At 40.4% G+C, this 22,600-nt stretch overlaps 2 protein-coding genes across 6 annotated transcripts in view; one reads left to right on the forward strand and one right to left on the reverse strand.

The window, feature by feature from the left end:
• Positions 1-15,590, reverse strand: part of fsip1 (fibrous sheath interacting protein 1) — a 29,176-nt gene extending 13,586 nt beyond the window's left edge. For 2 of the 4 annotated variants that reach the window (XM_063500075.1, XM_063500073.1), the window contains exons 1-8: positions 15,366-15,590; positions 15,236-15,293; positions 14,990-15,159; positions 14,659-14,740; positions 14,479-14,568; positions 13,722-13,861; positions 13,369-13,488; positions 9,195-9,356 (exon numbers count right to left, since the gene is read on the reverse strand). In XM_063500075.1, the coding sequence (XP_063356145.1) occupies positions 9,195-9,356; positions 13,369-13,488; positions 13,722-13,861; positions 14,479-14,568; positions 14,659-14,740; positions 14,990-15,159; positions 15,236-15,293; positions 15,366-15,527 (984 nt within the window). In that variant the 5' untranslated portion in view covers positions 15,528-15,590. The remainder of the gene's footprint in view (positions 1-9,194; positions 9,357-13,368; positions 13,489-13,721; positions 13,862-14,478; positions 14,569-14,658; positions 14,741-14,989; positions 15,160-15,235; positions 15,294-15,365) is intronic. The other 2 variants (XM_063500074.1, XM_063500076.1) reach the window with 2 other exon arrangements.
• On the forward strand, positions 15,315-22,472 carry LOC134646249 (sushi domain-containing protein 4-like). Of its 2 annotated transcripts, none has more exons than XM_063500071.1 (11): positions 15,315-15,439; positions 16,526-16,667; positions 18,029-18,220; positions 18,465-18,656; positions 18,941-19,132; positions 19,301-19,495; positions 19,686-19,877; positions 20,150-20,344; positions 20,426-20,558; positions 20,661-21,052; positions 21,143-22,472. In XM_063500071.1, exons 2-11 carry the CDS (start codon positions 16,550-16,552, stop codon positions 21,166-21,168), a joined length of 1,827 nt encoding a protein of 608 aa, XP_063356141.1. In that variant the 5' UTR covers positions 15,315-15,439; positions 16,526-16,549; the 3' UTR covers positions 21,169-22,472. The 2 variants fall into 2 exon arrangements, with proteins under 2 accessions (XP_063356141.1, XP_063356140.1); XM_063500070.1 differs by lacking the exon at positions 15,315-15,439 and adding an exon at positions 15,760-15,924.
• Positions 22,473-22,600: the final 128 nt, after the last annotated feature.

Consider the following 22,600-nt stretch of genomic DNA (forward strand, 5'->3'; position numbering starts at 1 on the left):
AAGTAGGTCTGCCAATCGCTGAAATGTGAATTGACTGCTTCGAACTTTGCTCTGGTGTCACAAACTGAAACATCTTGAATTCAAAACAAATGTTATTAAAAAGAAAAAAAAAAACAGTCATTCATGCATGATATCCTGTCGACTGAGAAGCTGCCCTTGTTTTACCTAACAGTTCACATATTTTTTTTCTTGCCAGAGTATAAAATAAGAAGCGTAACCACGGTTATTACAGTTATGCTGCTTGTATGACTTTCAGATAACTCAAACCAGCCGTGCTTTTCACGTTCATTAATTGATTTTTAATATCCCGTGATCAGCTTTATGATCTCTATTAGAAGCAATACATTCCATCCAGAAGTTGTCACGGTGTTTGAGTGTGAACCAGCTGCAGCGTTTGATGGATGATCCGCTGTTGTCCAAAGTGACGAAACAAGAAAAATAGCGGGGGGCTTTTTGTGCCAAAAGCTTCGCTTCAAATTAATTCAAAACAAATCTTGGATGCCTAACACTCAGAAATACTGAATGTGCTACATACTAATGTTCCCATTAAAGCAGCATTTTATTAAATAACGTCAATCATATTAGCTTTAATAGCAAAGGGAGCCAGTAAGATTGGCAGACCGGTCTCATGTGCACGCATTCTCAGATGCATCTCATAAAAACAAAACAAATATTTCGGTCATCATCACGCATCAGTGCTCGGCAGCCTACAGTGAAGAGCATATGTTATTACGTAGTAATAGCACATACCAGCCCACCGGTTACTTCAGCTTCCTTCGTAGTACGTTATAGATATTAAGGAGGACAGCCTTAAGCCTGACCATAACCAATGCGACAGCCTGATGACCTTGTTCACACTTTCAAGACAAGCTAAACAGTGACACATGCTCCGAGGCAGCAAATCCAAGGAAGTGTCAAAAGTGAAATCATAAAAGCTACCACACATGCCAAATAAACTAATTGGTATGATGTGTGGTCTCTCGAGCAAAGTTCACAGGAAAATTACGACTTCTGGATATTTTTCTACATATACTGCAAAGAGTTACGCAAACAGAAGAAAAAAACGTTTTTTCTTTGGAAAACAATTATGTGATGTGAACACAGGCCAGCGTTTCTAACAGCAGTTTGTTCAAGCATGCAGTGGTTCACTGGGCTTGATTCTCATGGTCTTTGTTATATTAAAAGTGCCTGTTGGTCACATTAAGTCACTCGGTCATTAAAGAAAACAGGCCGCATATATAATGGAAACAGCCTGCTTTTGTTATACTTTGAGTTACCAGTTTATTAAACAATCGATTGCAGTTAATTGCAATAGCCCTGCAATAATCGGTGTCCTTTCCAGCCTTAAAACTTGAGTTATTTGTTTCAAATCTACAATATGCTGTGGGGGTTTTTTCAGACTGTGGTTAGTGGTTGACTTCAGTGTTCTGAAAGAATGTTATTCGCATCCAAATCCAAGAAACACTTTTCATTATAATAAAACACAGTTCAACAGAAGTCCCATACAAAACTCCAATATATTTTCCACTATGACTTGGGATTCTGTTGGAAGGTTGATTACTGACCGCTCAGTTTGACTCCTGGTAACGCTGTAGAAACTGATTCCTGTTGATTGGAAAATATTCTCCCTCTTGTGTTTGACTTGTTAATGCCCTGTGGCTATGCACTGCACAGGGGCCGTGCTGTGATGATAAAAGAAGGCCAGCCGTGCTGACTCACGCAAAGATGTCTGGTGTTGTTCAAGACAGCGCACTTCTCTTTCCTCCGCGTTTCTCTGTTTTCACTCACACTGAATCTTTTTTTTTTTTTTTTTTTAAATCTGAAGCATAGAAGGAGCTCAAGCTGTGCCACGTGGACTCAGGCTACCTGCCAAGGCCTGTCCGCATGCCTTGCCACGAGCGCTCCCTGTGAGAGCTCAGGAGCAGGCTGTTCGGAAGCTATAGAAGAGCGTTTTCACTTCTCCCCATTTCTTTCTCGTTCTTACCCAGCTATGACCTGCAGTCGTGTGTCAATTTCTCAATCAGAGATTCTGCAACGCAGCTGTATGGCATACACAGCCTGCATATAATACCCATTAGGAGCTGACACTCAGGGAAGCAAGGTAATGCAAACAAATGTGCATGTTTTTGCACCACTCGCCACGCACAGAGGCGTATTTTTACCTCTTGAAACCACTCCTCCCTCCCCTCCCTCCTCTGTAAAGTTACGCCACAAATCTATCCAGCCCTGCACCAGAAGAAACAGTGTCAGGGTTTGTATATCACAATCTTAAAAATGTCCCAGATACCAAAATTTGTTTGTATCCAAGCTGTCATTTTTCCCCTCCTGAGGTCATGTTTTCCCATCAGTACTTTGGATCCCTGTAGATAACTCGGTGATTGGTGAGCATTCCTAAAGTATTAGAAGATTCACTTGTGGGTCATCTGGATTTTATAGTTGCTTTCTCTTTTAGAATTGAGGGTGGTCCGTAGCAATCACTGCTGCATAGATCAAAACCTCCTGGCAGTCCAAAAAGGATGTTAAACGTGAAACGGGTTTAAAGAAAACACACACGCCACCTGTATGTTCACAACAACTCAGCATTATCCAGAGAATAATCAGAGAACAATAACCTGTGTGAAGATTTCACTGCCTCAGGTCACTAAAAAAACATTTGCATTTATAATCCCTTTAAACCATCGAAAATGCTTCACAGTCTGTCGATTCTACTATTAAGAGACACTGCTCATAAAACTGTCTCCACTCAGCCCCACTTTGCTAACAAAAGGTAGTTTAACTCTCTTCCAAATAATGACACAGTTGAGATCGATGTGAACACAGAGCTTAAGAACCAGGCCACTTTCAATATTTATCAGAAGCATCTGGAGAGGAAATGCGTCCAAGCATCTTTTTGCACTTCTTGTCCATCAATGCTGTGCACTGTCAGGTAAAATATCTGGCCTATAGTTCAGCTGCTAACATTACACATTGAGTGGACTTTTTTTTAATATATCAATAATAAAAATGAAGGACTGTGAGTATTGACATGGCAATACAACCCTGTGAAGTTTATGATATCAATTTAAGTATATTTTTTCCAAAATGTGGAATTATTTCTTAAAAATACGGTTAGCTCTACCCCGCGTGTTAAAATGCAAAGGATAGCAGGTTGTGATTTGGATCATAAAGACAGGAGATCAGCAGATATTTAAAGCTTTGCTAATTGTTAACAGATGTCTGTGCGACTAAGTTACCCACCATAGAGTGCCATAATGAGTGGAACAGTCAGATCTGAACCATGACAAGGAAAAACCTCTCTAAACCACTTAACACAACTGCTGGTGTGGAGAACACCAGCGGGAGAGGCGTTTATAAGAAGACAATAAACTGGGTCTCGCGGGAATTATAGGGTGGGGAAGGGTGTGGAGTCTGTGCTTTTTAGCCAAGTTAACCTTGTGAAAAACACCCGGTGTGCCACACGACAACACTGACACCTCAGTTCTGACCAGCTGTCCAGCCAAAACTCGTATTAGATGTTTCATAAACCTATTCAAAAAAACAAAGGAAGGTTACCAGTGTGATGAATACCAAAGTTCAGCTGCTGTTAATGATTAAAAAGAAAACACTGTCACATTGTTTTCTGTTGCGAGTTAGCATATCTTCCATATTTCAGCGGGGACATGACATCGTATTCCAGGGAGGACCGTTTCTTCCTGAGTTCAGAGGATAAATTGTCCTTTTTGTTTTCCAACTGTCATCACTATTAACAAGAAACATATTTTTTATTATTATTTTACACAGTGTTTTTCACCTAATAGTTGTGTTTTTGTTTTAAAAGTGTATGTACTACATGTATATTTTGTGTATATGCATTTCTGATCTTTGTGAAACTATGTGTCGTCAGATAGGCGGAAATGTGCATATGTATCCTTTTGTTGGATTTAAAAAGCAGTGTGAAAGTATCTGTTTTTAAATGATTGATTTCCACTTTATTTAGCTATGAAAAGACGCTCCCCATTTTCATTATTTACATATGAAATTGCTAGGGTAGGGAGCAGGTAGGAAGAGAGCCTGGGGAGGTGAAGGTATGCTCTGGAGAGAAGTGGAATGATATGCGTGTGAATGAGGGGTGCACCAGCGAAGATTCAAGGAGTAAAGGTAGTGAAGGTGAATGAGATTGAATATCTGGGATCAACCATTCAAAGCAACAGAGGGTGCAAAAGAGAGGTGAAGAAGAGAGTGCATGCAGGTGGAGTCTCAGGGGTGATCTGTGACAGAAGAATAGCAGCAAGAGCAAAGAAAGGTTTCCAACATGGCACTGAGACCTGCTATGATGTATGATTTATAGACACTAACAAAAAGACAGGTGGGAGTGCTGGAGATGGCAGTTAAAGGATTTCATCCTGTTTTAATGGCAGTCTGGATGCCATTAAAACAGGAAAAAAAATCCACACACATCCTCAGCACCCTGTGGGGTGGGCGAAGAGCTAAAAAGAAATTAAACATTAAAAAGAATTATTCCGGGTGCCGTTGCCTAGCCTGTAGAGATCTGTGCATCCCTGCATGGATATTCCTCCCCAGACGATCACTAACTCACCACCAAATCGGCCATACTAAACGATGTTACAGGCAGCGTAACGTTCTCCATTATTCCAGACTGTTTCACATCTGTCACATGTGCTCAGGGTGAACCTGCTCTCCTCTATAAAAATCCCAAACCTGGTATTCTACTTCATATTCCAATCAGGCTTTACAGTACTGATCAGTGAGCACAGTCCCCATTAGAAGCAGTACTCAGTACTGGCAGTACTCATCCTTTTCCTCCTTGCACAAAGGATCAGATACCGGTCCTCCTGATGGATTAAAGACCTTCTACAGCCCTGTCCAGCTCTCCTAAAGTAACTGTCTGTAATTTCGTCCATGCTCTTGAGAGCGTGCTGGAAGACACAGCAAACCTTCTGCCAATGGCACATACTGATGTGACATTCTGGAGGAGCTAAGCTACCTGTGTAACCTCTGTAGGATCCAGACATCACCTCATGCTACCAGTAGTGACACTGACCCTAGCCAAAACCAAAACTAGTGAAAAAACAATCAGAAAAGATGAGGAAGGAAAAAAATTCAGTGGCCTGTAAAACAACCCCTGTTTTGGGGGTTTCATTAACACGAAAGCAGCTTAAACTAATTAGCAACAATGCCTTGTTTATTAACTGACCACATCAATATCTCAGAAGTTGAACAAACGTGAGTCTATACTCTGAAAAGTGTTTCTCTATCTATTTTTGAGCAGTATATATATTTATATATATATAAACGAATCTTTACCACAGCTTTTTAATTATATGAATGAACTGAATAAGATACGTTTGCAAACTGTTAGTCAAAAGGGCGTTTTCTGCCCAGGACTCTGGTCTCCCACTTAACATTTGTTACAGTTAGAATTATGGGCACTCATCAGCAACCACACAGTGTGACTAAGTGACCTCATGCTCTTACATCAAAATATAGCTGACCGGTGCACAACAAAAACACAGCTGGACTTGCACTTCAAATACAGAAGAAGCTTTTGGGGCTTTCAGAGCACATAAACTGTGACACTGATCGAAAACCAAGACTGAAAACCATGACAGCATAAAATGTTAATTTTTATTGCAACCAGACATTCAAAAAAAAGCCAAATTTGAAAGGATGACATATGTAATTCTGATGTAAAGAACTCATACACACCCATGTCACCGAACACCCAATAGCAGCTACTTCTCATGACAGAATCGTCTCTGCTGGCTTCGAGCTGTGGGTGGTGCAGGCATTACCACACAGTGGTACAGTAGGAGGGTGTATTGTACATTAATTCTGCAACCCAACAGATGTTTTTAATGACAGCGAGGCTATTTCAGCTGAAGCCTGAGAAAAGGGGAGCAGAGTGAAGAATGCAAAGGGATCGGTGCTGTCATAAGCCCAAAACTGACAGTGTCCAAGGGAAACAGTGATTAAAGTTGTGTTTTATTTCCTTTCACTCCAGGTCTTCAGTGGTTCGTAGCTACCTGAACTTTTTCCTATCATCATAAATGATGAGAGGCAAAGAAAACACTGCTTTTTCCACTAAAGCCTCACCATGACTCACCATGTAGCAATGCAATGATGGATGCAGTGCATCGAAAAAACACTCTTCCTATGCTTTATGGACCGATGACATGGACATGTGCTTGGATATCTTAATAGCGTACCATTCAGTCATTACAGTCTAATGACTGTACACTGACACAGAAAAAGTTCAGTGATATCAAATCTCAAAGCACTGATATTAAAATCTTGTGTGCAAATATTCTACAAGTAGATAATTTGCGATATGTGAGGTAGTTTATTCTCACAGTAGGCTTTATACGGTATGCAGTAAAGATTGCTGGATGTGTTAATATGAAAAGGAAATGCCTAATAAAAGGGGAAAGCAACGCTGGCACTCCTCTACCTCCACCAGGTCTGAAATTACATTCTATTGGGGAGCAACTCTCCTCTGTGGCAGCATCCCAGCTGGTGTCGGGCCTCCCAGACTCCATCAGCCCTCATAGCCTCAACTGAGAGGCTGTGTAGCCAGACAGAATTTACTATTAAGGTGGCTAGGAATGAAAGAGGGATTATCAATTGCAACTCACTGGGAAAGAACACCACAGAGTTCGGAACACGCAGATTTAAGACTTTGGATTCTTTGTTAGGGAGTGCACGCTCGAGAGAGAATGACTCCCTCTTCTATGTAGAACGTGACAATCTGACACAGCCAGAAAACAAGAGACAGTGGAAAACATGGAAATCTAGGTCATGATTTAATATGAATGGGGAAAAAACACTTTCGGTGTTGTTGAAACTGATATATCAACGTCGGGTTTTTTGTGTGTACATTACAGTCGGCTCTGGAATGAGTCGGCAAACAAGCAGGTCCATGCTACACAAATGGTTTCGGTTAGAAGCTCAGGAGCTACTGCCTAAGAAGAAAGGTAAGTTCAAAACAAAGGCATATTTCCTTTTATGAGCACCTTAAGGATTTACAGCCACTGGTGCGATTTATTGTTGCGGATGGCTGTTTTTTAATCTGCGCCACAACAGCAAGATGGGAGTGAGCTGAGGTTAAAAAACACTTGATTTTTCACACCTGGGGGCTGCATTTTGAAGTTTAACATGTATCATTTGCTCAACTGGTTATTTGCTATTCAAAATCTGAGTGTCATTGTTCAATTCACTTTTTTTTTTTACATCAATTGAAAAGGAATGCCTGAATTAGCCATTTCAACACTAATGGAGAGCAGATGATGGATGGATGGATGGATGAGGGGGGGGGGAGGGGGTTACTTTTCCAGAACCTCTTTTGAGCAGGCGAGATGATTAAAGGGGTGGGAAGGGAGCGAAAGTGGGCTGCACAAAGTGACACATCCAGCTGTCTAGTATTATCACGATTTCATACTATTGGCCAGAAGTCCAGTTCACATCATGTGGGGAGAATCTTGCACAAGAGAGGATTGTCTTATTTTGAATGGTATTACTTATAGGACCAGAGTCCCGATTACTGAGTAGTGACAGTAATGAGTAATGATAATATGGTTCTCTGCCAGGTTATAGATCTGTTTATCATCCGGACAGATGCTGTGCATAGATGAACCGACATGGAATAATTACTGTATCCAACTCAACTTTAAATGCTAAGCTTGGTTAAACTGCCATTTCCACATATGATTGACTACACTTACAGTGTGAGAGTGAAATAATTAGATCGGCGCCATAAACATTCTGGACATCATATCATATGTACTTCACATGTTGTTCCAGCACCGAGATTCAAGGTTTTTAGTTTTTCCTAGACTAGATCCAGTAGTGATAGCAGAAAATGGCACCCTGGGTTCTCAACACTGACTTCAAAAAAACACAATTTTCCACCGACAGGTTACACACATGCCATCTGGCTTTGAAAACACAGTGATATAAAGTCCTGAGATAATTCACTGAGCTCATGTCTAGGATTGGGCCAGGATAGAGGACTGAGGCCTGGAAAGAAATTTTTTCAGTTATAAATATCGGTAAAAATGGAATGTTTGATGTTGTAGTGATGTACAGGTCAGAGTCAAAACTTAGAAAATGTACAGCATTTAAGAGGTAAACTGTATAAATACCATATTTAGCACATACAAGCCCCCCTTACTCACATGGGAAGAACATACACTACCAGTCAAAAGTCTGGACACACCTTCTCATTTAATTGTTTTTCTTTATTTTTACTACTCTCTACATTGTAGATACTCACTGAAGACATCAAATATATGAAGCAAGATATATGGAATTATGTAGCAAAGGGAAAATTGCTAAATAGCTCTAAACATGTCTTATATTTTAGATTCCTCAAAGTAGCCACCCTTCGTTGACAGCACTGCAAACCCGTGGCCTTTTCTCAATGAGCTTCATGATGGAGTCACCTGAAATGGTTTTCACTTCACAGGTGTGCCTTGATAGGGTTCATTTGTGGAATTTCTTGCTTTCTTAAAGGGGTTGGGACCATCAGTGTTGTTGTGCAGAAGTCAGCTTGGTACATAGCTGACTTCTGACTTCTGAGTGCTGCACCTGATGGCCCGGCCTCCACAGTCACCTGACCTAAACCCAATTGAGATGGTTTGGAAGGAGATGGACTGGAAACTCCTTCAAGACTGTTGGAAACCCATTTCAGGTGACTGCATCAAGAGAATACCAAGAGTGTGCAAAGCAGTAATCAAAGCAAAGGGTGGCTATTAAAAAGAATCTAAAATATAAAACATGCTTTGAGTTAGTTCATAGTTCATAGTTTTTGTTTACTACATAATTCCATATGTGTGCATTCATAGTTTCGATGCCTTCAGTGAGAATCTACAATGTAAATAGTCATGAAAATAAAGAAAAAACATTAAATGAGGAGGTGTGTCCAAACTTTTGACTGGTAGTGTTTGTAAGGGAACAACGTAAGAAAACATTTTGCATTAAAATCTGCTAGCAGCTAATACTGCATGAAAAGCATTATAATATGCTCTTTACATGGAAATGTGGAAAATTGGATGGAAACATGAGACAAAGCCTCTGTTCCAAAATACAGCAACTTGCATAATAATATTTCCCACCACTGGTGAACGGGGGTGAGATCTCCGAGGTCTAGTATAAACTATAAACCCAATTGCCCTTACAACTCTACTACAGTGGCTTACCTGTGACATGGTTAAGTTGGTGTATGAGCTTTGCACAGAGTGAAATTCTTCCACAGGAAGGAGAAGGCCAATTTTGGAGTCTATGTCAATCAGCTGCTCCAGGTCAGAGGGCTCCGGGGTGTAACCCTGGACTGTGGGGACAGACACGGCCCACATAGTCTCCTGAAAGAAAAGCAAGGTCCAATGCGTGTTAGCCTGCTTTATTATGTGGCAACCTAAATGAGAGACTGATGAACATTATCTGCCAACTTAGTTATTTAGCAACTTTGTAACATTGAAGTACAAAAAAAAAAAGAAAAAAATGAGAGAGATACAACTTTAGGTCCTGGTGTCTGGATGGCTCAGCTGCCAAACTCTGACAAATGCATCTTCCTCAGAGTAACTGTCTATCCCAGTGGGGCTCACGTGGGAAACAATGGGTGGATGATGAGCTCATCACAGTGCGGCGGTGAGATAAGATCTTGCAATAAGACTATCATGCCAAAGAGCATCGTAACTCTCCAAAGAACGCAGCTGTAACCTCTGAACACTGGGAAGGGGGTTCGGAGGAAAACTGGCAAAAGAAAACAGCAAACATTGGGGTCTATTAAGTAGGTGGAACACATCACAAAGCAAAAATGTAAAAGCTGAGACCCGTAATTTTTTTTATGACACAAATTAGTGCTTCATATGTCGATCTATTCTATTGTTTCAGTCGCTGCAATTATTTCCTTGGATATGGCAGAATATCTCGCTGCCAGACTTCAGACAGGGTCCGTATGTCCTTTTTGGTTCACATGCATGCGTTTTGTTCCATTGCATGACAGAATGCGAGGTTTTGACGGACATCGCATAAAAACATCAAGCATAGAGTGATTTAATCCTGCTGCTGCTCACCATGGAAGAGAGGAATTCACAGATAAAGAAGAAAAACAAGCTCTTGGACCAGAATTTTACTTTTACCCTAAACTGAGCAGCACTGATATACGGATATAACACTGACAGATATATAACTCACATTAATAACTTGATAGAGGGGTCAGATTTAAAGGTCTGAACCCAGACCAGTGGGCACAGCTCTGTCTGATCATGAAGCCTCTAATTGATATTAAATGAATCTTCATCTCTGGTCACAAAGAAAATAGAGATGATGCTGGAGGAGGGAATCTACAAGCCTTTAAAGGGAGCAGTATGGAAGAGCCCAAATCCATCCAAGCAACTCAAAGCTCACCAGTTTCAACAATTAAAGCACTGAAATTTTATTTTCTTTCTAATTATAGGGCAGAAAACAATATACTGAGAGAACTCAAAATTTTCCTGTGTTGGATGTGTGCAAGAATACGGGACATTATTACCCCATGGATTCTTCGTTAATGATTTCCTCGTTGACCCGCCACGTGCATAAATGTGCATGTGAAAGCACTTACCGTTTCAGCTGCATTGTGATACTGTAGGTATTTATCAAAGTCAAGGAAAAATTCGTACACACAGCCAGCCGTGGCCAACAAACAGCACTGATGTTTCCAACAAAATAAAAAATACCAGAGTAAAACTCACATCATGACAGATATTTTAATGTGTTCTGTCAAATTTGCGATACAAGATGGAAGGAGCCTAAAAGAGGCAAAATGCATGAAAGTTGCTATTTTGCGATTTTGGATAGCTTTTCGTCTTTTTCCTCTGCCAAGTAAAGGTGGGCAAACTGAACTCTCTGAAGCTTCCAGTATGGACCAGTTTCTGTGTAGGAATGTGAACAAACACCTGAAAATGGATAAATAAATTCTCAGACTCTCTCCAACGCTCTGTGTCAACTTCATCTCTGTGGGCCAGATCTGAAGACAAGAAATAAAGACCGAGTTAATCTGTGTGTTGATAGAGCTTTGGTGCTTCCTATAGCCGGATATAGTGAAAGGCTCTCGCACAAGGCCTTTCCTAAGGGATAAACGCGTTCTGCGATTACTGACTGCTCCTGATTTATCGGGTTACACAAAACTGCAGAGCTTGTGAGAACAGGAGTCAGTAGCATCCAAATGAATGTGTGAGGCAAACAGTAAGCAGTAGATTTTGGTTGATGTGTCCCAAAGGACTCTACCAAGAACTTGGTGAAGTCCTCAGAATTAAAAACACTTTGCTGCCAGAGTCATGGTGACATAAATAATATGCTTGCTACGTTATTGCTATTCATAATAGCATGTCTTGCAATAACAGGAAGTCTTCTTGCGGCCAATGAAAAGACTCAGAGCATCTGTGCTTCCCCCAGTTTGGTATCAGCCAGCAAAATGACTTCAATACTGTTTTAAAAGTCAAGGGAAGCATCACGAATAGAGCACCAAGACATTACAAAACCTTGGCAAGCTGTGCCACGGATGCAGAGCTGTCAGTGTTGAACTAAATGGAACCGCATGTTAAAGGTAGGTAGGGTTTTTTTCTTGCATTCCAGAGGGTTTCATCTCATCTGACTTCAAACTGGTCGCGCAGCTGCCAAAAGAGTTATTAAGGCAAATTAAAAGTGAAAACAAAATCATTTGATGTTAGAATGGAGTGGGTGGGTTCACAGGGAAATCCAGGTGACAGGGTCTCAGATAAATCCTCAAAGGAAAACAAAAGGTCCATTCTCTTAGCTTTAAGCTCTATCAGCACAGTGTGTGCAGCTGTAGGGATCCTGGCTTCTGAATTGTGCTGAAACACGGCAGAGGGAATAGTTTTGAAAACATAATTATAAAACTAATGGATAACATGGTGCATTCCATGTGAACCACATGTGGCACTTGACATCTGGCTCATAATGTGAAGCACTTTCAGAAGTCAGAATCTTCTGCCCGTTGGCTGTCTAAGCTGCCAAGCAGTCTTTAAAACATGGATATCTGACCCATATGCTCTTCTGAGAGGCAAAGTGTGGCTGAGTTATTTAACAATTTTAACAACAATAATATATTTCCACCTACAGTTATGTGAAAAAGAACGTTTTAAACTCAGTACACCATTACTGCTTTCATAGGAATTAAGGGCTAAGTAACAGCCAGGTGCTGCTAATCAAATTCACCTAACTGATCATCACCAAATCTGAGTACCTCTATAAAAGATGAGGTTTTTACTGTTTGCTGGTCGGTAGTATTCATGTATGTGTTATCATAGTGCCACAATCTTTACAAGTGGACATTACAGCAAACCCACCCCACCCCCAAAGCTACATCTCAGACTCTACAGGCCTCAGTTTGCATGTGAAACATTAAGGGTTGTGCCAGTACTCTTAGAAAAAGATTGGACAAGCATGAGTTGTTTGCCAGAGTTGCAAGGAAAGACTCTGTTTGCTAAAAATAACACGGCAGCACGGCTTAGGTTTGCAAAACTGCATCTGAACAAACCCCAGTACTTCTGGAGCAATGTCTGTCCTCAATGCACGGTGCCACAAACCAAAAACAGCATAACAGCACAAACCTCCTCATACCCACTGTCAAGCATGGCGGTGGAGGAGTGCTGATTTCGGCTTGTTTTGTGGACATGGGCACCTTGGTGTTATCAAGTCAACCATAGAGTCAAATATGAGGCCATCATTTAAACTAGGCCCAAACTGGATCATGCAACAGGACAATGACCTCAAACACAGCAGCAAATCTACAACAGCATGGCTGGAAAAGAAAAAGATTCAAGGTGTTGCAAAGGCCCGGTCAAAGTCAGAACCTCAATCCAACTAAAATGCTGTAAAAGAGCTTAGAATAAACAACTGCATGGAAACTTTAATGAACTGAAGCAACAGTTTAAAGAAAAGTGGAACAAAATTCCCCCACAATGATGTGACAGACTGATAGTGTCACACAGAAAAAATACTTCAAATTCTTGCTGCTAAAGGCGATTTTCCAAACTCATGGATTATAGCACTGTATGTACAGGGCTGCATACAGTCCTGTGAAAGCTCTTTTTAACAGGACTGTATAATATCACAAAAGAAACTATTTATTTAAAAATGAAGGGACTGTATTAAAAGGTCATTATAAGAATTATAAGTAAGTTTTATTATATGTAGAAAGCAGAAAGGATCAACGTGTTGGTAGAGGAGGCAGCTGATGAGATCATCTCCTCCAACTGTGCTCTTGCACAAGGCCTCTGAGACACAAAGGGTAAGTACAAAGAAACTTGAAAAAGAGAGACTCATTCTACAGCATATGTTGCCTGTTAGGGCTTCTTGTCAGCCTACCTTGCTGTCTGCGCCTCTGGCAGTGTCGTCTTCCTCTTCATCTATTTCTCGGAGGAGCTCAGCCAGACGCCTTTTCTCTGCCTGGGTCAAAAGCACTTCACCTCCTTCGCCATTTACAAGCTATTGCATTACACAACATTTGTGAAATAAACTGAAAATCATTATTTGTCCAGTATTTCTTTTCTTTTTAGTGGTGTCCTATTATGTATAAATTATGGGGGGGGGGGTTGTTGTTTTTCTTAACAAGAGACCAAATATTTTCCTCAGTGGAAAAACCAACAGTGGAGAGACTCACTTTAAGTCATGCGATATATCCAAGTACTCCATTTGGCCCAGTGTGAACTTTGACATACCTCAATGTTTTTCTTGACAAAGTCCTTCTGTTTATTCATGCCTTTGGAATCTCCAGAGTGGCTGCGTTCAAATTGGTCTTCCCTAGTGTCTTCATAATCTCCTTCAAATGATCTGGTCAAGCTGTCTGGCCTCTTTTTACCTGTCAAGAAAAGTATGCAATGTATTTCTGAGGATAAATATTGGAATAGTAAGCCAAGACACTAATAACCAGTTAAATCTGATAATGTTATTTTACAAATGTGGTTCTGTGATCCTATTGACATGATGAGTTTGCAGCTGCTCAAATCAGAGTGATCAGAGTAAAATATACAAATATAAGTAGTTTGTAAAGAAGTAGAATAAAAATATTCTTACAAGGTGGCATAGTGGGCAGGAGGACCATCTACTAACTACATCTTAGGCCTCTATGATAACAAGCAGCTAATCTGCCTAAGTATCTTTGAATGGAGCAATTAGCATTGAATTCCTGGACTGCTGTTTTGGGGAGGGATTTATTTCTCAGGGAATCAATATCATTAAAAAAAAAAAAGTCACATGATCCTGAAGAGAAAAATGTTTATGAGTCACACAGGGCAAGTTTCTATACATTCACTTCTTGGAAATATTTCCTTTAGCACATTAATGCCTGCAGCAGGCTGAAGTGAAGCGAAGAATCAAATGCTCAAGTTCCCCGAGCCTGTGGCGCCATCGTGTGCACAATTTTGGAAGCACAAATAAGAACATGTATTTTCTGTTGCAGTCTTTCCACAAGCTCACTTGGCTCCAAGTGCTGGTTGTTTCCATTCTGCTCATGTTCAGGAATCTGAGTGTCAAACACAGGTATAACGTTGTTGTCCTCATCTGTTCCTAGAGGGCGATAAGAAAGTCTTTATCAGTGACTCAGTGATGATATGAACTGTATGTTCCCCACACACTTGTTGCTGTTCTGAATATTACCTTCGGGTACTTCCAAAGCCAAAAACAACCTTGTGTTCAAAGCTTCCTGAGCAGATCCAGAGTGACCTTCAGGTTTATTCTGCTGCAGAACAACACACAGTATAACATCACATATAGGTGATTTTTATCTTTTAGATTGTTTTAATTTAACACTCAGGGCCGTGGGAGTATTGCAATTTCAAATTCCTGCGTATGAGCTGTACATATGGTTTTTAAAAATCAAGCTGACTTCGACTTCTGACTTTGAGGTGATAAGAATGAATATATTTTAGTTTTAAAACAGTCTAATAAACTGATCAAGGAAGGAGAAATGATACAAAGGTGTGTCTACCTTGAACTCTTGCCAGAGTTTTGCTTGAAACTCCTTTCTTTGTCGCCGGACTTCTTTTAGTTTGAAGATTTTTGCAGACAGTATCTCATCGAGTCTTTTAATTTCTTCAATAGCTCTCTGCAGTTCAAAATGTTCATTCTGTCCCTCGGAAGCATCAGCGTTAGACTGATCTGCAGTCCAATATTTTTGTAAGTGAGTGAACGTCAATAAAAGTCAACGACACAGCACACTGTGTGGAATTGTTACCTTTGCCAGGACATGTGACTGATGAGTGGACTGTAGTCTCTTCAGAGCTGTTCGGAATCTACAGGAAATTGTAGTCTAAATGCACACCAATGACATATGTAATGCTAATATGTCGTGTTTAGTTAATTACCTGAGCATCAGGAGCATCGCTGGGCAAAACAACAAGGGAAAATGGAGCTGTAGGACAAATTCTGTCACTTTGAGGTAATGATACGCTGGACACGCGGCTAGCTGTTTGCTCGCTCGACGCAGGTCGGGAAATGTCATCTAGAGTGCCTCTGGTGATTTCCATAATGTGTGTTTTTTAGCAGCGCTTCAATGCTAAAGTTACAAGGGTGTATTTGTAACCATTAAATAACTAACTACAGTCAAAGACTTTTCCGCTAAATGTTTGGTAACTAAGGACGCAATCACCTCTGATGGGGTAGCTATGGACATTTGTTACTATGGCTACTAAACGAAATCTAGGCGGCTCAGCTGACGCTTCAATCAATGCGGCTAGCTAGCGTAGCGGGTCAAGCTTGGAGCTAGCTGGCGCTTAGCTGGGGCGGTAACGCTCGGCGCGTTAAATCATATATTTTGTTGTTACTGCTGTAGAATTAAATTCTTTCGGCGTAGCTGGAATATTGCTTATTCATGTCTGCTCTGTGAGGGTGCGACGTTGGAGGTTTCGAGGCCGTGTTTTAGTGGTGAGTAACGTTTAATAGTGAGCAGTTTCTGTCTATTTAGCATTAGCAAGCTAAAACGGTAAATGTTGAACTACAGTAACAATGAAATCAGATGATATACTTTGTCGGATAATAAATTTTCATTGGCTATAGCACAAGTGGTAGCCACTTATCAACATTTTATACTATTTGTGTAAAAATGACATCTTTTGTCCGGGCCTTGTGTCCTGTAACGTTATTAAAGGGAGCTGCGAATGCTAAAAACGAAACAGTGAAAATGGGTGTGTAATCGCTGAGACGGAACCACCGTAGTTATATTTTATCTGTCGTATGTATTTAGATGAAGCAATTGCTTCTTAAATAGTGTATAGTTAACGCATGAAAGCGAGTGTTTGGTTTTGCTCTCTGTTTAATGCTCTTCTGCCAGATGCTAATACCAATATCTTTACAGTGCTGTCATTGTAGCACTTCCCCATAATCACACCCATTTCGCTGGCAGCTGCCCAAGCTCTGCAGTGTACCTGCACCAAGCAGGTGTCAGTATATAGAGGCTGTGGAGGATAACCTTTAAAGCATTGTGTATCGACAGTTTTGTAATAATGTTATTTTCTGATTCTGCCAGGTTGAGTTGACTCTGAAGGGGAAGATGTGCAATGGAATGATAGAGTCAATATCAAAAGCCTTTTGGGCCCACACCTCAAACACTAAACGGTCCTTCCTGTTGCTGCTGTTTCTGACTGTAGTGTCCACTGGGCAGGGGTCAGGTATGGGACAGAATTTATTATGTTCACATCTTTTTCTCGCAATAGACTTATTAAATTAGCTTTTTCATGACACAGATTGAATGGGTGAATATTAGAAGTCAGTAGCCCTACTCCATCTACTACACAGTAGATGTCATCAGATGTATTATGTTGTAGCCCTAATAAAGCAGCTCTGTGTAGCATACCTATTAACTTTATAGCTCAACTAAATAATTATTATACTTAAATTTCTAGTTCAACTCTTGAGTTGTTAGGCAATTTGAAGAATTTGCATTGGAAACATTAAAAAGGCTCTGTATACGCTTCTTAAATCAAAGAGGCTATGGCTATCGTTCAGCCATGTCTGAGACCGGGAGGGAAAAGATACAAAGCTGTGTCAAAAATGTGACAAACAAAGGCCAAAATCAATTATACCTCAGATGAAAGTGTTATCAAACCATGATGGCAATAAATAAAATAATAATTTGGTTTCATATGTATCAACACTGAAGAGGATCGCCACAAGTTTCACCTGGAAAACACCAGGGATGCAATCAATTAATTACCTCTAACGTCTGCACGTACATGGCTAATTAAAAGGCAGCCATGATGTCTCTATACCTTTCAGTTTCATTGTGAGGTTTATAAATAAAAATGGATCATATAGACTGATGTTATCATATATCATAGATTGATAATTGTTAATTAATAAATATGTTAATTAAATTGTGAATGTCTTGAAAAGCTTAAACTGATTTTGGTGATCCACTGACCTTTCCTAATTTGCCTCTCTTGCACCAAAATCTTCTATTTACACACAGTATTGTGGTATTTTCTATAGTAGGGTGATTGTCATGACACGTTCATTTTCTGGAAAGCTGAGATTAGTCAGTCTCTTGGAACAAAAGCCTTTCTGCTCTACATTTATAAGGTCCTACTCTAGCAATAAGATTTTTAGGATATTGGTTTTGGTACAGTTTAATGTTTTTATTCTGTGGGGTAAAGTGAATGTATAAAAACATATTTGTTAAAAAGTCTTTATCATTAAGAGGTACTTTTTAATAGTGTTCAGGATTACCAGTGAGTCATACAGGACTAATTCAGTTTGTTTTGTAACATTTGGCTCCCTCTTTTGTAATATGTCCAGCTGTTTCTTTTGTTAATCCCGAGAAAATAGTTTTCATGTGATCAGCTTGAATCAGATTTGTCAGACTGCAAAAAGGCGTGAAAAAAGTGTGTCTGGAAGCGGTCTTGCCTCATACAGTAGTTTAGCAGTTTACTTTTAGATTTGAGATTAGCTGAAATATCAATCTAAACTCTTTGTTGCCTTGTTTCTGAAGCAGTTTTAAAGAAATTCCACTGTGTTCTTCCTCTCTTCCCAGGATGCGTGAGGCCGTACATGGTTCAGAACAGCTGGGTAAATCTCACAGAAACCAACAGGGGCTCATTCCCTGTGGGCACAGTATTGCAGTACAGCTGTGACCCCGGGTACCTTCCAGATGGACCCAACATCCTCACCTGCACCGCAGTGGGACGATGGTCCTCTGAACCTCCACGCTGTATACGCAGTGGTGGTAAGATATTCTCTCCACTGTTGTCTTTCTTTATGATCTGTAAAATAGTGAGTAGCTAATGTGTTTTGAACAGTTTACCTAACATCTTTATCTCATGATTTAAACCCTTTTTTAAAAACCATCAGTTCTTTTCAAGTTTTAATTATGTTGCACTTTGCTGTCCAATATTTTTTTAGCCAGATTTTTTACATAAGTACTTTTAAAGATTAGTTGTTTTGTTCTCCTTTTTTTCTCCTCTCATTAGCATGCCTCCCCCTCTCTAAACCGGATAACGGGGGCTACACCTGCCACCCATCCCCTTGTCGACTGTTTGCCCATGGCACTGTGATTGAGTTCTTCTGTAATGAGGGCTTCATGCTCAGCGGAGATTATAACTACCTGACATGTCAAGATGGAGAATGGGACGGCCCCATGGAAATCAGCTGTGTAAGCCAAGGTTCGTCAGTCCTTAGATTTATCCCATCTGTTCAAAGTTTAACACATTGCCTAAACATGAGCATGCAGCAAATTAATGCCAGGGAGATTTGGATTTGTGGAGATGTTCTGGTTATCATATGCACATTTTGCCCTGCAATTTAAAAAAAATCATTTTTTCAATTTAAAATATAATTACTTTCTCTTGATCTGTTACAATTTCTTGTAAAGCATTTTGTGTTTGTATTTAATAATAAAAATGTAATGAATAACATAAATTACCCCTGCCACCACCACCTTCTTTAGGGTGTATAAGACCTTCCATGGTGCAGCATGGCTCAGCTAATCTGACAGACAGCAACAGGAGCTTGTTCCCTGTGGGCACAGTACTACATTATGGCTGTGATCCTGGTTACCTGCCAGCTGGACCCACCAGCCTCACCTGCACCAAACTGGGAGACTGGTCCTCTGAACCTCCTCGCTGCATACGCAGTGATGGTAAAGACAAACCTCCTATCAATTCTTAATTTGCCTAATTCTTAGGTGCATTGTATCCTTAAATGAAAATGAATTAAGTTTTTTATTATTCCAGATAAAATAAGATGAGACATAGCACATCTTACTGTTTCTTTACATTCATTGTATTTCTTTCTTTTTCACGGACAGTATGCCAGCCTCCATATCAGCCAAAAAATGGTAGCTACACGTGCCACCCCTCTCCATGCAAAAGATTTTCTCATGGCACTGTGATTGAGTATTTCTGTGATGACGGCTATATTCTGAAGGGAGAATATAAATTCATCACTTGTCAGTATGGGAAATGGGACACTGTAATGCCAGTCAGCTGCCTCGTTGAGCAAGGTAAAATGGGATTCGCTGATACATCAATTCATACTGTATCAAAGGGCTTTTCTTATCTGTTATAACTATTTTATTCTTTCGTCTATTTTTATAGCTTAGAAAATGTTTTCTGAACAAAGCCTGTAGTTATAGCTGGAGTTGAGCTGTTTACAGCTATCAACTATATTTTCCTTATCGTCTCCTTTTTAAGGTTGTAGAAGACCCTCGATGGTGCAGCATGGCTCAGCCAATCTGACAGACACCAGTAGGAGCTTCTTCCCAGTTGGCACAGTACTACAGTACACCTGCAATCCAGGTTACCTCCTGGATGGACCCAGAACTGTCACCTGCACCACACTGGGACACTGGTCCTCTGAGTCTCCTCGCTGCATACACAGTGATGGTAATTTTCTTGTTACATACAACACTAGTGACATGTTAATGCTAGGTGTAAGATAAGAATTGTTGTCAAGATCATTTGTTCGCCACCTTCAACAACAAGCCATTTATGAATAATGGGAATAAAGTTTCTCTAACCTGCTAGGTCTTAACTCTTTTCAGTGTTTATAGTGATGGTTTGCCCATTTTATCTCAATATAATAGTTTTTTCAGAATTCCGTTTGATTTTGCTGTTCTGTAATCCTATCACTCATTTATTATTTCTACCCTTAACAGTATGCCAGCCTCCATATCAGCCAGAGAACGGAGGCTTCACCTGCCACCCCTTCCCATGCCAAAGACTTTCTCATGGCACTGTGATTGAGTATTTCTGCAATGAAGGATACATTCTCAAGGGAGACTATAAATATCTTACCTGTCAGTATGGGGAGTGGGACAGCCAAATGAAGCTAAGCTGCATCATGAAGCAAGGTGAAGATAAGAAAATGGATTTCAGCTAATAATTTAAAAAATCTGCACAGATAACCATATAACTGCTTGTCTGTCCCACAGACCACAGTCCGACTTTGCCACTGGGGATGCCAACTTTATCCATAGTGGCATCCACAGCTTGTTCGGTGGCTTTTATCCTGCTTCTGGTGGTGCTGTTTGTGCTTCTTCAGCCTAAACTTAAGTCTCTCCATCGGTAAGTCTGCCCAAAAATTCCCCTGAATTTGACCACGAACAAAGGGTGCAGAGTATGGAAACTAGACTAAAATGTAACTGTGTTCTTGTCCTCTATACCTAGACGCGATCAGGGCGTGTCAGGACAGCCTGTGTCAATCATGGTGGAGGGAGTACAGGTGACTCTACCTTCATATGAGGAAGCCGTGAGCAGCAGTGGAGCTTCTGCTCTCAGTTCAGAATCTCGAGTTCAGATAGTGCTGTCGGAGGGTCAGCATGCTACAGCGCCAGAGGCTGGCCCCTCTAGGCCTTCTTCCCTCAAGCAGCAGCAGCAGTCTGAGATGGCTGTGGTCCATCCCGTCCCACCATCTTCATCCTCTTCATCTCCTTCTTCCTCTACCTGGGCTTTGGAGCACGCAGGTGCTGCAGCAGGCACCTCTTCATCACAAAGAAGGTCGTCTGGAGGAAGCGACCACCATAGCCTGTCTCTGGACTCTGAGATGGATTACTCTGATGGTGAAACTAAATTTATTTTGATGTCTTTCTATTTATTTAAAACACTTCTTAAATTTTGTAATAATCAAACTTTTTTTCTTTCCTTCACAGATATTCCATTGCTGAAGGAGGCTTGAAACATGCTGCAGCCTTTGGACTTACCCAAAACAACCAGCTTTGCGACTAACCTGTAATGATGAGCAGGAGTTTCTCACCACAGCTGTCAACATAGATAAACTCAACTACAGAGGCCCCGAGGGAAGCTGTGGGTCACTCAGAAGAGTTCATCTGGCCATCCCAAAGGATAAGAGAGAAAGGATTCACATGTACATACATGCTTACAGTTTCATGACATTTCACGCACTATGTATGTCTAATATCTAAAACTCAGTTTGAAAATGTTGAACAAAGCAGAAAGGAGCAGGCACTTCTGAGGAAGTTTATATTCAGTTCTGTTGGGGTAAAATGTCTATTGTATTTCAGTTGACTGGGCAAAGCCGCAAACTCATCTTAGGAGCTATAAAGTAATTTGTGTCTTATTTGCCGTTTCTTTTCTTTAACCACTCGTCACACCATTCATGAAACATAGTCCCAATGATACATAAAGGCCAGTCAAATAAATTGCTGTCCATGTTATGTAAGCTCACAGCATTGTCTTGAAAGATTTTCTGATTAATCATAACTTACATTTTTCGAGTCTCATTGTATATTATAAAATTCTTTGTCCCCCCTCCTTCCCCAAGAGTTCACACTGCTGAATTCAGGGTGTACATTCAACATACTTCATTCCTCCAAATATATTCTCCTCTTAATACTCATACCCCTTCCCCCCAATGCCTTAGCTTTCCACTTCTATGCACAGGTATCTATAATTTGTGAAATTTTAAAAATGAATGTCAGTAAAATGCCTCCACTGCTTAGTGACATTATATGTGGCTTTGCCGGACACATTACTTGTACACAGGTAAATATTTTGTTATTAATTTATTCAGGCTGCTTGGGAATTCCTGTTTTGGTTCTAAATGGGAAGTTAAAAGGTGTATTTAATTTATTTGTGCCCAAAATGCTGTTGATCAGCCATGGCTTCTCTTTGCTTTTTTGTTGTTGTTTTTTTTCCTCTACAGCTCATGGAAACCTTAAAAAGTAGGTATTTTCACTTTGCAGCTTCACTTTGAATTCTACTGCAGGCACGTTATATGTGACACTGTAAATGTGGTTGGGAAGATCCAACACAAAAAAATAAGTGTACAGATAGTGTAATGTTAAGTGTTCACTTTGTTTGATGGTCCATTGAGTTTACCTTGGGATTGATGAATGGATTTTTTTTTTTGTGTGAAAATGGTATTTTAATATATGTAAAAACCAAAAGATTTAAGTTTCCTCTGTATATATCCTACAGTCATTTTAATTAAATATAATTTGAGGTGTTACAGTTGGCTGTTGGACAGTTTTTTTCATTGTCGCATCTGAGATACATCTGAGTGAAAAAAGCAGATGACACTTTAATAATCGTTATGAAGAGATACCCCCTCCCCCCCCCCCCCCCCCCCCCCCCCCCCCCCCCCACAC

This window comes from Pelmatolapia mariae, linkage group LG16_19 (genome assembly GCF_036321145.2).
Source record: "Pelmatolapia mariae isolate MD_Pm_ZW linkage group LG16_19, Pm_UMD_F_2, whole genome shotgun sequence".
Classification (NCBI taxonomy): domain Eukaryota; kingdom Metazoa; phylum Chordata; class Actinopteri; order Cichliformes; family Cichlidae; genus Pelmatolapia; species Pelmatolapia mariae.